General features: G+C 41.7%; 1 protein-coding gene across 2 annotated transcripts in view; it reads left to right on the top strand.

Annotated features, from left to right (window-relative positions):
- KDM2B (lysine demethylase 2B) overlaps positions 1 to 14,250 on the top strand; it is a 104,056-nt gene that overhangs the window by 3,839 nt on the left and 85,967 nt on the right. For both annotated transcript variants that reach the window (XM_036392987.1, XM_054516734.1), the window contains exons 3-4: positions 705 to 783; positions 4,474 to 4,520. In XM_036392987.1, coding sequence (XP_036248880.1) covers positions 705 to 783; positions 4,474 to 4,520 — 126 coding nt within the window. The remainder of the gene's footprint in view (positions 1 to 704; positions 784 to 4,473; positions 4,521 to 14,250) is intronic.

Below are 14,250 nucleotides of genomic sequence, written 5' to 3'. Positions count from 1 at the left end.
AGCAGCAAGGTAATTCTGGCCAGTGTTAACATGACAAATTTATATTTAATTTTCACTTTGATTGTGTATTATACTGTGACTCCCCACAATTCATTTTTCACAGACTTCCTAAGTGCCAGGAGCTGTGTAAAATCTGCCTATCAGCTCCTGGAGTTACATTGCTGATTAATTAAAAGAAAAGTTGTTCTGTTGAAACCAAGAGTAACCCCCACATAAAAAGAATTATGTGTTCATGGAATTAGAGCTCTCTGGTAGGACCAGATAATGCTCACAAGAAAATTATATTTATCTAAGTAGAAATGTGTAACTTAGAAAATCTAAACTTACACATACATTTTAAACTACACATTTGCCCAAAAATACCTGACTGATTTGCAGTATTTGGTCAGGATTATCTTTTAACTGTTAATTTGGTATTTCATTACAGCCTGGGTGTTTCAACACAGACCTTAATTGACAAACTGACTGGCTTCTATTTTATGTGCATCAGTGAACAGGAAAAATAGGGAGCAGCTGGGACAGCATTGTCTGTCACTGGGTTTCCGGTTTGGATCTAAAATATGCATTCTCTTTCTATTTCTCTTTAGGTGATAGGGAGTTCTTTGGTGAGAAAAGGGGAATGGGGAGAGTCTGAGAAAATGTAACTGTGAGGTGCCAACACCATTGTAATTGCTTTGGGATGTTGTTCTTATTCATTTCCACAGATTTTACTTTTGAGTATGTGCAAAGAGAAGCTCTCAGAGTTCCCCTCATCTTCAGAAATAAGGATGGACTGGGAATTAAGTAAGTTACAACCAAATTTTGGTGATTAATAAATGCTTTTATAAAATAACCATTATGCTTTCTACTTGTATCTGATATTTCTTTTGATGATCTCAAAATGGATTGCAATTAGTAAGACTGTCAGCAGCCTTGAGAGGAGGAATGATTATTTTCCACTTATAAACAAGCAGATAATGAAGTCTATAAAAGTTAAGTGCATACAGCATGGTACTACACAGTCAAAAGTATGTCAGCAGTGAAAGTTAGGAATGAAATACAAAGGGTTTTGCACCCAATCCATGCTGTAATGACAGAACAAACTCCCTTCAATTTTTGACTTCTCAATTCTTTCATTCATTGCAGGTGGAATTCTAATGATGCCTGTCGTTTTCCATTATAATTATGTCTCTTCAGAATGTTACAGCTTTGTAAATATTTAATAATGTCTGGTTAAATATGAGATTGCTGGAGCCTTTTTGAGGTGGCATTTGGTTAACATCCAGTATAAAGGATTTGGTATTTTAATAAGAGAATCCTGCAACTTTGTTTGTGACAGTGACAGTGTCTAAAAGAAAAGTCTTAAAAGCATTAACATTATCAGTCTTTAATCCATAGTTTAGATGAATGTTTCTTGATATTTTTGGAAATTAGGATCATGTAACTGACTATTGCTGGAAGAAAGAAAAATAATTTTTGAAAGCATCATTACTTTGCTCAGTTTCACTTTAGTTTCCAGCTGTGGAACTCTTCCCAGTTTAGGGGACCAAGGACTCCCAATTGTTAATTAAAAGTAATCAAGCCACCCCAGTATAATTTAAGGAATGAGACAAGCAGAGTTTGGGCTATTTGACAACCATGTGTCCTTTTACTATAACAGCAAACAGGAGCTGCTGTGATGTTTCTGGTGATGTAGTGAAATAGTTTCATATGTTGAACTCTCAACAAGAAGTGCTCAATAGGCTCTCTCTGTATGCATTGGTTTTAAACTGCTGCTTCTAAGGGACAAGTGGTAAAAGCTTCAAGAATTTCTTCCTGAAGAAGCCATGAGCTGTTCAGTGAGGCTGGGGAGTATTTGGGAGCCAGAGCAGCACCTTCCCAGCACCTTCCCAGCACCCAGATCCTCCTGCTGGGGTCGGGGAAGTTCCCATGAAATTCCTCCCAGTTCAAGAAGAAAACTGGGAAGATGTTTCAGCTCCTGCTGCTGAGCCAATGGTACCAGTTCAGCTCGTGCTCCAGAGTGAAGAAGTGTGGAAATGAGAGCTCATCCTGCAGGCACAAACATTCCTAGGCTTCAGTCACAGGAGGCTGTGAGCATCATCCTGTGGTGGATTGGGTGATCCAGATCTGTAGGGTGACTTTTGACATAAGATGATTTTTTGACTTTGGACGTTTTGAATATCTGCTGATGCAAGCTGAGCAGTCAGCCTGCATGTCTGTGCCTGGCAGAGGTACAGAGCTGAACAGTTTGGTTGCTGTGCTTGGAGGTGCTCTGAAATGGCAAGGAATGAGAGGAATGAGGAAAAATCCTTACAATGAAACTCTGCAAATTGCTTCCCTCTGTACTTGTGACCATCATGAACTGCTACTGGTAGGTCTGAAAGCAGGAAAGCCCCGCTGTGATCTCTTAGCAGAGGAGAAGCTGTTTTTCTTGGAGGGCTGTTTCCAAGATTGCAGCTCAGGAAGAGAATGCTCTTTGGAGAGGTGTTATCTCTTATCTGAACAGCAGTCAGCTTGCATTGTTTTGTAGTTAATCAGATACCTGTGCTGGCCAGAGCTCATCCTCATTAGGATTTGAATAGGTTCTCTAGCAAATCTTTAAACATTTGCAAAAATGCACCCAGTGCAGCCTGAGGTGTTTGCATTTCTCTTCTGCTGAGGAAACCAGCAACACAATTTGTTTATTACAGACTGCTGAACGTCTCCCATGTAGTCAGTGATATTTTGGAGTTAAGTCACCCTGCTGTACTATTCTTCACCACCGTTTATGATATTTGAAATCTTTGGAAGCATTCACGGTGGTTTTACACAAGATACATTTGTCTGAAAATTGCATAACATCAAGGGAAAAGTATTTCTGCACAGTTCTTGCATTGCTGCTGTTCTGGATTTATAAACAGAAAACCAAATGATTGGTGACATTCAAGAAAACAGTTGGTTTGGGGATTTTTGCTATCATAGTTTTGTAGCAAACCAGCCCTAATTGTGTAAGACGGAGTGTGGCAGTTGATTTTTATTTTGATTTATATAAATATGAAAAAGATTGCCTATCTAATTATTGGACATTTCTGACACCAAATACAAGCAAGCTGTGTCATTTGCAGACAAGCCTGGCATGTTCTTGTTGCCCACAAATGGTTCCTGTTTCTTTTCCCCTATTTCTGACTTTCTAGTGCTTGGAAAGAAAAGATGAGCTCTGAATGAACCCTGAAGGTCAGTAGATTCAGGCTGTTTCATTCCAGAGAGGGAGTGAATTCCAAAGCTGTGAGGCCCTCACAGCCAAATGCAAAGATGTGAGGGTTGGCAGAGAACTAACAAAAGATACTGTCCAGCCTCTGCATCCCACCAGAGGAAGGTGATAAGGGTAAAAGAAAGTGGACAAAGAGAATTTGGCAAATAGTTCTCAAGATATGTGCATGCCAGTAAATGCAGTTTTTAACTTTACCTTTCAGTGCTTTCCTAATAGTAAAAATTATTGTTCTGCATGTTTGCCCATGGGCTGGATTGTTCTATTTTCAACTAAATAATGTCAAAAGTCCAGAAGAAAATTGTTTCTCTTCAACGTGGGGCAGTACAAGAGGGGCAGAGCACTGAGCTGGCACGTCCCACTGGGCTGTTTTTCATTACAATTCCTCAGTCAGCTTTTGTGCAATGTGAAGTGTGAAATATTGTCAGTAAAATGAAGTCAATCACCCTTAAAACCTCAGCACTGTTTTTATTTTCTTTTTTCATCCAGTTTCTATGCTGCAGAATTTTACTCTCTCCCTGACATGTAGAACTCACTTCTGGACCAGGCTACTCTCTAATTACATTATGCCCTAAAACATTGCCTGTGTTAGAAGTGATCCTGTAAATGCATCAACATCCCTGAACCAATTATGCTACCATTTAATTTAGCTCTGAATTAGCCCAAATTGAATTGAACAATTTCCCAACCCACCAAATACAGCCAGGATGTCTTCTGCCAGACAAGGAGGTTTGGAACAGTCATTAAAACGAAGGGGCTTTATTTTTTAAATTTTTTAAAATATATATTATTTCCAAGCCATGATTCCTACCTGTGATGATGTGGCTTTGAGCAGGTTGTTTCACTGCTCTGTGCCTCAGTTTGGCAAGTGTGACAATGCTCACCTTGGGGAACAGACATGAGGCACCACGAGTTGCTTAACAAGCTATAAACATTGAGGATTTTACTGAAATCACTCCCAATCCCCTTCCCTTCTCTCCCACTCTGGTGCTGATAAAAAGTGCTCGAAAAGACACCTCTTCTCTTTCATTGTGAGTAGAAAAACTGTTGTACACTTGCCAATGCCAAGATGTCATGTGTGTCATTAAAACTTGCACTGTCCACACTTCAGAGGGGCCTTGCTCGATTCCACCTCCTGCACTATGGACAAAGAGCACCATACATTTATTTCTCCTTTATTATGGTAACGAGAGTGTACCCATGCTTATCTTGACAGTATTTAACTTTGCTTTCTTTGCTAATTACAGAATGCCTGACCCGGATTTCACCGTCAGAGATGTGAAGCTATTAGTGGGTGAGTTATTTTGAATGCACTGGATTAACTCTATACAGAACAGAATTGCTTTTAAATACTTGTCCAGTTGTGTTTGTAGACATTTGTGATAACTCTCAGAATCTGGGAGAAGGCATGGAGAAGCAATTTGTAAATTAAAAAGGCCGGGAGAACCCTAATTAGTAGTTGTGCTGACCGGACTCCGATTTCATGCTGGATAATTGGCATTTGGAAGGGAGGGAATGCTTTTGCTCTTAACAGGTGTCCTACAAACACTTTTGTGATCTTGGAAAGCAGCAGCTCTATTGATCGAGTTCCTATTTTTTTTTTTTTAAATCTGTTGTAGAGCATCTGTTTGTAAAAGGTGTGACTGGAGCTGTGTCACCTTTTGCCTGTGTTCTCCCCTCAGGATTTATCAGTGTCAGGCCAGGTTGGTGCTTTGAGGGAAGGTTGTAAAGAGAGGCTGAGCACAAAGCCTTGCAAACTGCCTGGCTTTTGATGAGACACAAACCAGAGGACTGGTGACTGTCATCAAACGTTTCCTAGCAATCTTTGCAAAATTAATGTGTTTTAACTCTAAGAAAAGCTATAGCTTGACTAGGAGATTATACTGTATTTTCTTTGAAATCTGTTTTTACTGAAGATGGGTATGTTATTTATTGTTATCTGAAATTGTTACTCAATAGTGATCCTGCACTCCATGAAGTTGTCACTGTGGAGCAAGCTGGATGTTGGATGTGTTTGCTGCAGTTCTTGGAGTTCTTGCAGTTCTTTAACTGCATTCCTGCTAGTTAGAATTAACTCAGTTTATTTACCTGTCTTGTGGCAGCAGTTTATCTTTAAAATTAGGTCAAATGCTGCATTCTCAAAGACAAGTGTTTTTAAAAATTACTCTTTGAGTTTTATTGTCAATAGGAATATCAAGTCTGGAAAGAAAAACAAAGGAGAGGAACTTGTGCCTCATTTCTGCTCACTTGGGGTTATCAGTGAGAGAGGGGTTATCTCTGATAACCTTCCTTCACAAACAACTCAGCAATGTTGCTTAATTTATGACCATTTATAAGCTCAGGAAAAGAGCCCCGAATATCTGGCAGAAAATGTTTGGGAAGTAGGGTGGGAAGTGTTATTTGATGGTCAATCTGCGTTAAATTAGAAAATAAACTCCTAAATTTTATGGATTTCCTAAATAGCTGCATGTGCACATTTGCAGGTACAGAAAAAAGCCTTTTTGCTGTGGAGGAGCCTTGTATAAACCCTGTAATTATCTGGACCCTGTTGCAGTTTTCTGAACTTGTTCCATGGCTGATAAACTGCAGTTTCTGTCTCTGAGGCTGGAGCTGAGGGTCTGACGTTGAGGTGTTTTGGAGCAGTGTAGTGTTGCATAACAACAGTGTTTTTCCTGTAGAACAGTCAAAGTGTGGGAGTTGCATTTCCTCAAGACTGATGTCCTTTGAAGTGTTAGGGGGTGGAGATTCCTGTGTACATGGCCAGCAAAGCAAGAGGATATTTATAAATAAAATTGCATTTATGAAACAATAGAGCAGAAATAACATTTGTAATTAACTTTGACATTAAGTTTAATGTAAGAGTGTGCCTGTTCACAGCTGGATCAGCAATCCTTGTACCTGCTCTTGGCCAGATATCACATCATGCATCCTTTCACATCATGTTTGGGCAAACTCCCTCTGGAGTCATTGTGCTGAGCCCATAATGTGGTCCAGAACATTGTCACCTGCCCTTTTTATAATACAGCTGATGACTTTTGGCATCACAGGTGGAAACTGTGAATCAAAAGATCTAAAATATCTGGGAAATGGACTGTGAGTTGTACCTGAAAAATCAGAGTTCTTGTGGCAAATCGTTTTTCTCGCTGTGGAATTTGTGCTGGGTGGAACAGCCACATTGACACTGAGAGCACATGGGGGAATTCCTGTCTCCATGCCAAATTTTAAAATTATCTACTCATTATTTCTGGAAACACTAGTGAGCATCTTCCTATAGCATATCATTGCTGATATTTTTTTCTAGTTTTATGTTACATGTGTTACACTCACTATCTAATGTTCAAATAAAGGACATAAAAAGTCTTGTTTTATTAACATCTCCTGTCACTGGAGATGTTGAGATGTCATGGCAGATCCCTCAGATCTTCCTGAACCTCCAGGTTTGCATTTCCAATGTGTGGTATTTTGAGAACTTATTCAATCCTTTGCTGAACCTGGGGAGGGAAGGAAGTTTGGTGAATGTGAAATGGAATGATCATAACTCTGCATCTGATTGTGTGTGGGAGTCAATAGAGAGAGAACACAGTCTGGAAAACGTTGTTGGCTTTTTAAATGCTCATCATCATAGTTTGCTGGTGCTTTTTAAACCTCTCATTTCTTCTCTTTTCTTATTGAATCAGGGGAAGCTCATTTGTTACAGAACCCTTGAAGGACATGGTGCTGGCTTTTTCCAAAGCACATAAATTCCATGGGAAGTTAATGAGCCTTTGGTCCCAAACTCTGCTGAAATCTTACTTTCCATTTCTAATGTGACTGTTGTACCATCTTCACAGGGGAGAACCTAAAAGTCACAGGGAAATAACAACAAGCTTTAAAATCTCCCTTTGAAAACTCTGCTCTGTGGCAATAATAAGGAGAATACAAAAAGGATGGGTTGATTGCTGTTTTTGTATACTTGAGCTTAGGTGTCTCTTTTTTAGTCTTTTGTCAGACTTCCAAAGAAACATTGACATTGCTTGATGGATTTTTCTGTTTTCCTGGCTTAAAAAATGCAGCAAGCAGCTGTAATTCAGTTTGGTGATGTTCATGACCTCCTGTTCCTGACACGAGTGCCTGACTGTGCACCCATGTGCAATGTGTGTGTGAAACTCTGCCCTACAGTAGCTTTCCTTTCCAGAGCCAGACTCCCACCTCCATCCAAACCATCTCCTGGATGCTCTGTAAAACCTGAGCTGATGGATTAATTTCAGCAGTTGGAAATGTCTCATCTGTGAAATGGCTGTGAGCCAAGAATAAAAATGGAGAAGTGGAAAGGAATTCCTGGCCTGCTCAGGAACTTGAGACAACTCTTGAAAGATGTAAAGCTCTGTTGCAATTTAATAACTTTTAAGCTCTGTAATTTCATTGCATTAGGTAGATTTGATTGCTAATTCTGAAGGGCAGAATGTCACTGTCATCTCTTCATAAGCTGATTTAAAATTTGATTGAGGGTCATTGGCTCTCTTAGAATGTCCTTAAACATCTGCCACATCTACACAAAAACTTTGGTGTCATTTCTGCAGGGGTGCCTGTCATAGATGGGCAGAACATCAAAAGTGTATTTTCCCAGATTGTCAGCTCCACCCTCTGCACACAAGTACCTGAGTGAGAGTTTTATGCCAAGTGCTCTGCAGAACAAGTGGCATTGCTTGCCTGGGGCTGAGCAAGGAGCTAAAGAGGTGACTGCCTTGCTCAGCAAGCTGCTGAAAGCCAGGGCTGCCCTGGTCACTGTGGACCCTCTCCAGCCTTTGCCACTCCTGAATTCAAGGACTCAATGCAGTCATTTGTTTCAGTCTTTGATGTCACAAAACCAAAGCCTTCCATTTTGTCATTTGTTTGAATTTTGTCTTTATCTTGTCCTTCATGGACGTCACACAACCCGAAGCTGGCAGCCCTGAGCACGTGTGGAAGCTGTGGACCATGTAAGGGGGAGAGAGAGAGGAGGTGCTCATGGATGTGTCCTCAGCCTAGCACTCTCAGCTCTTTCTCTGATCACTTCTTTTTATTGGGGCTTTTTTAGAGGTTTTCTTGGGTCACCATGGGTTGAATTTAGAGGAGTATCTGCTTTGCTGTGGCACCTGCAGTGCCTCCCCCTGTGCCTGGGCAGTGCCTGGGTTGTCCCAGTCTGCCCAGGAGCTCCCTGGGTAGGTGTGCTGGCCCTGCACAAGCACAGTGTCTCTGTCTAAACAGTAGTGGCCAGTCTGGATGTATTTGCATTTATTTCTAATTTTTAGCTGACCTATTTTCAGTTTGCTTGCCACAGGCACACAGTCTAAGGCTATGGAATCCCAGCTTTTACACTCACACCTAAGTAAAGTAAATAAAAAACTAAATGAATGGAAGTGGTGCTGGCTCTGTGATGTGCATCAGCTCTTCCCTCTCTGGGCTGGTGCAGCTTTGTGTGCCAGGGTAGGTATTTGTTGTGCACCCCCAAAGTGGAGCTTGCAATCCCAGCAGGTGGCAAAAGGGGAGATTTCAAACATGCTGAGGATTGTAAGAAAGAAAAGAGACTTTGGGTTATTGTGATCTCTGGGCTGAAGAGGTTAAAGTTGTGACCACAGCGGTCACTTCTGTAGGATCAGCAGCATTGTCCTATGGAATTCACCGTGCCCAGCCAGGCATTGTGTCAGTGGGAACAGTGCAAGTACAGGACTTAGACTATTCATGGGGTGGTCTAACAACTGACATCAACTCACTGATTGATTTTATTTAACTAACTCACTACGGGTTTATTTATAGAATTAAAAAAAAAAAAAAGTGTAGGAGCAGCAGAGGATGTGTCATCAGTCATGCAATTTGCTATTAAAATCTGGTGCTGTAGACTGGACTGGGCCCTGATGCTCATAAGTGTAGGAAATGTTTGCTTGCTGTGTTCACAAACTGCACTGAAAGACTTTGGTGAATAAAGAATCCAAGCAAAGTTGAAAGCAGCAAAGCTTTTAATTGTGATACAATTTGTGCATTGAGGTATGGCAGTGAAGAGCAAGTATAAGCAAGCTCCAGTAACTGTTGCAAAGACCAATCTTCGTCTGCCCAAGGAGACGATGCTCAAGATGTGACCTAATAGATCATTTCAATATTTGATTCCTGTGATTCTGTCAAATCCCTAAAGACCTGGCAGCAGGCTTTGATCTCAAGACAAAGGGTGAAAGGAAAACCAAGGCTCTACATATCCTGTTGCTTTCTTTGGTGGGAGTAGCTGAAGAAATACTTGATTATTGCTGGGATTTGCCTTTTCATTAGAAACACCAAAGAACAGGAACTGAGCCAAAAATTTCAGTTGCAAATTGACTGTTTAAAGAAATATGTGTGAAGGCCTGTGCCTCAGCTATGAGTTTATAATCATGGTGTCAGTGGGGCAAGATAATAGAATAAGTTACATCATTAAATCCCTGATATTTTCAAGGGGAAAGTCCTATAAGTAGGGGGGGCTTGGCACTGCTAGTGCAGGTCAGCCTTCCCTCACCCTGCTGACAATTTCTGGAGGAGATGCTGTGTGCTGTTACACATCTGCTCATGGTTTATTCACTAAGTGCATCACAGGGCACTGAAGTGAGGATCTGAGCTTTCATTAACATCAGTGGGTGAAATCAGACCTGCAAAGCAGTATTTCCCTGATGTTTAGATTTATTTTTTCCCCCCCCACAGAGGAGAGCCCTAAGTAAGGTTTGTGAAGTTTGGTATTGCAGCATTTTCCTCATTCTAGGAGGAACTGCAGTTCTGCAGTGTGGTGGTGCACAGTAAAAAGTGTGGCCTTGTTTTCCCAGGTGGGAACCAGGCAGAAAAGTGAAATCATCAGCTAAAATCAGAATTTGGGGAGTCTCAGTTTCTAGTTTTCCTGTAACCTGTAAGTGATGAAGTGAATGTAGGAAGCCATGGCTTCTTTGTGCAGGGACTGTGGTGGGGAGGAACAAGTTCCCTGAGCAGTTAATGTCAGCAGGCTGATGTAAATAATTTAAATTCAGTTGGGACAGAAAGAATTTCTGCCCATCAAATGTACCAAACAGCCATAAGCTATGTGAGGCTCTGCATCTTTCATCCAGCCATTTTTGTTTTCTTAAATACACACACTGCTGAAGTCCCCAGAAATTCCGGTTAAAATGGGAATATGCATGCCAGGTAGTTCACAGAGAGACAAGAGCCCCCCTAACCCATGCTTCTGGAAGCAGGTGGTATTGAAAAAGGAATAGAAAGAGATATAAACATTGTAGGTAATAATTATTCTGGCTCTATAAAACGTTTTATATACCTATTAAAAACTGTACACACCCTTACAGATGTGTACACATAGACATGTATAAATTTCATTCAGTACTGAATCAAGAATCATAAGCAGTGTTTCCATGGAAGAGAAAATTGTGGTGCTGGTGGTGACTGCAGGTCAGGTGGGTAAAGGCAGGAGGGAGGGCAGAGAGGTGTAAAACACTCCTTTTACATTAGCATACATTTCTTGTGCTGTGTCTGCACAATGGTCCCCCAGCTGGCTGTGCAAGCCTTCAGCTTTTTGTTAGCAGCTACTCAAAAAAGCTGAAAGCAAATCACAGAAGTGTCCCTGAGTAGCTGCTTCCTAGTGATTTTTTGGTTCATTCCTCCTGCGTGTTTGCTGCTCCTCTCAAATTGATCTGTTCTGAAAATTGTATCATGGTTGAATTCACATCCAACTACAAAGCGAGTCGAGAGGCTCGTAGTGTGGTCTGCAGGCAAGTAGGGGAAATTTTGTCTTAATCAACGTACAGTTCTCCATCCTGTGAAAGAAAATTAGCCATGTAGATACAAAAGAAGGACAAAGCAGCCACACACTGCAGCTCAGAAAACTTTCCATCATTTCTGCTGAATAGGGACTCAGAGTTGCTTTTTCTATAGAGCAACGCTCCATTTGTTTCAAGGAAGTTGTGAAATTGGAGACCCAGAGGAGTTAGGAGGGAGGCTCATTAGAGAGGCTCTGTTGTAAGGAGCACTTCCCAAAATTAAACTGGCTGCTCAAAGGAAGTGCAAAAGTCTGCCCCCAGACTTGCATCTAAGTCTTGATTAAGATGTATGGTTCTCCCCTGGTGTGGGGATTTGTCCTGTCAATGGGAGTGCCAGTTGGGAGAGCAGAGAGCTGAGTCAGGAGTCAGTAACTGCTGTGTCTCCAGGAGCCTTGTGTGGAGGCACAAGGAGGAAGCAAGGTCTGTGCTCTGCTCCTGGGACCCAAATAATGCATTTTTCAAAACACACTGGGCCAGGCTCTCCTAGGGGAGAGGAGTCATCACTGATCTCATGGGAGGGGAGGTACTTGGATGAAATATTTCCCATCATTGTAAGATTTCTCCTCTTATTTCTCATGGGGTTTTTGTGCCTCGCTGGGTGATCTGTGCCTGGCCTGCTCTCTGGGTTCTGCTTTTTTTGCTTTTCATGTAAGTGGGACTGTTGGAATACTAAGAAAACTGAGTTAAAGAAACATCCATAGTTTGGAAGGACAATGTCTGTGTAATTTTATACCACCTTGTGACGTGTTCCTCAGGCTGTGAGAATTCCAGCTGAGGGTACCTCAGCCTCTGGGCCCTGCAGGTCACACCCTGAGTTCATCAAGGGACTCAGATCCACAGAGACAGCTGAGAGGAGCAGGGGATCCAAGAGCACCTTGAAGCAGGAGATAAAGATGGCTCCCTGCAGGAGGAGGCTGAACTTGGCTGTTCCTCACAAGAGACTGTAAAATAATTACATGTCACTGCTGTTCCCATTGATCTGAGGCTACCAGCTCAAACCCTGTGTTTTCAGGGAGCTGGGTTATGTACCTGCCTACAAACTTTCCAAAGGGAAAAATGGAGAATCAGAAAGCAACTTTCATCAGGGCCCCACTGATTTGTCTCAGATGTTATTCAGAAACATGTGTTTGACATCCAGTCCATAAAAATAAATTGTTTCCTCTGTCATGTTGTTTTGTGACCAAAGCTTGTTTTAAAAACTTGCATTATTTTTTTTAAATGCTCTGTTTTTAAAGTCAAGTTCCAAATTGCTCACAGTCTTGCTGTCGGGCCTGTCAACATGTTTCATGCTCTAAACTGGAAATGTGCTAAGTCAGGCCTAAAATCAGCAAATAAATACTACCACTGAAAATGATAATTTCCCAGTGTCTGTAAGCTCAGATGGAGTCAAACCAATGGTCTGTCAACAAAGGGGTTTATAAGTACTGTTGGTCTGAACTGGACAGACTCCTAGCTGCTGCATTTATTTTTAAATTTAAGTACTGCAAAGAGGAAACATATGGACAATAAGAGTAAAATAAAATAAAATATAATGTGCTATTTCATTGAAATGATTGGTTCCAATTCTATCTAGCAGGTTTCTCTTCCCAAAGTACAGCACTGGAGGTTTATTGGCTCATCCTTTTGTCTTTGTGCTTTTTTCCTTTCTTTTCCCTTGAGCGACCTCTCCTGTTTTCTCTGTATCCCTCTTTCCTTGAGGAGGCTGCTGTACTCTACAGAACTTGTTTCACCCCCTCATTCCATAGAAGTTTGTGAGGAAGTCCAGGTAAATCTTCCAGACTCCAGCAAGTGTTCTTAGGATTCCTTTCCAGCCATGAGCCAGTAGTGATAGAGAGAGCAGCACACTTTGCTGTGAGCAGGGCCAGTAGGACTTGGCAGGTGGGGTTTTTTGTTTCCCATGGAATCTCTCCCTCCTTTGTGGGACACCAGCAGTCCTGAGTGTCAATCAGACAGCCTAATGTGATTTCTGATCTCCTCCACCTTAGCCAGGGCTAGGGAGAGTTACAAAGTTGTGGAGCTGCACTGTGTTCTCTCCTGGGCAGAATTAAAATTAGTAACTAGAGAGCAACGTTTCTGCATGGATTTTTTTCAAGTGAAGGTTCCATTAGTGATTTTCCTACAGTCTGAGGGCTCTAATTTGTTGAAAATTGAAGTGGTTTGTAACAGCTCTGAAGGAACCCTTTGGGACTCTGGCATCCACCAGTGTTAAGGTGGAGAAGTGCATAAATAAAGTGGAAATCTCTGTCTATTAAAGTGCTGTATTGCAGACTTTCAGAGGATGTTGCTTCATTTAACACTCACTGGTTTTGTGCCTCTTAGACAGCTCATTGTTTAAGAAGAAAAGCTGCAGTCAGTAATAGCAGGAGGGAGCTGGGCTGTGCTTGGTGTCACCGTGGGATTTCCCCCAGTGCTGGTGCTGGCTGCACATCCTTCCCCTGATCTTTGGGGAACTGTGCTGGGAAGAAGCAGGGAGCTGACCCCGCTTAAAAAAAATTATTTAAGCCTCATCAGTTTCTTGAGTATTGGTGAACAGTTTGTATCATGAAACCAGGACCTAGGGCAGACAGAGGTTAAAACTTACCCAGTGCTCCTGATAGACTGGAAATAGAAACTTCTCCCTCTAATACCAATACCAGCTCTGGTGCCAGACCAGCTCTCTGTCATCTAAACTGGCTCTGGCTTTGCTGCTGCTGCCTGTTATGTGACCAGGGGAAGTGTCTCTGCTCCTTGTGCTTCCTATTGCAGCCAACAATTTGCTTTTTTTGCCATACCAATTAAGCAACTCTATATTGGCATCCTGCTCATTCTCTTCCTTCTCTCCTCACTTCTGGCATTGCTCTCCCATCCCCTCCTGTGTGCTGGCACAGGCTTTCCTCCTTCTCATAGTGAGGTGGTTCAGGAAGTTGAACCAGCAGAAAACTCACACTGTCTTTCTACCTTGCAGAAATGTGGAGGAATATATATACATTTATTATTTTTATATTATTTTGGTGCTTGTTTAGCTCTCAGCACTACCCAGTGCTGGGCTAAGCTGTAATGGACATAGCCTCCACCTCTGTCATAAGTTTCCACTGGGGCTCTGTGCATCAGAAGTGCCAGGTGAGTGAACTTTGAGCCATGATTAGGGTTTCTGTGTAATAAAATAAATAAAAAGAAGGCATTTGATGCTCTCTCATTCAGCCTTTTTTTTTTCTCCTAGAAGTAAAAATGAAATATTATAACACACACTTGCCTATGTTT

Source organism: Molothrus ater, chromosome 18 (assembly GCF_012460135.2).
Source record: "Molothrus ater isolate BHLD 08-10-18 breed brown headed cowbird chromosome 18, BPBGC_Mater_1.1, whole genome shotgun sequence".
Taxonomy (NCBI): domain Eukaryota; kingdom Metazoa; phylum Chordata; class Aves; order Passeriformes; family Icteridae; genus Molothrus; species Molothrus ater.
The sequence above is the reverse complement of the archived record's forward strand: the minus strand, read 5'-3'. Positions and strand labels throughout refer to the sequence as shown.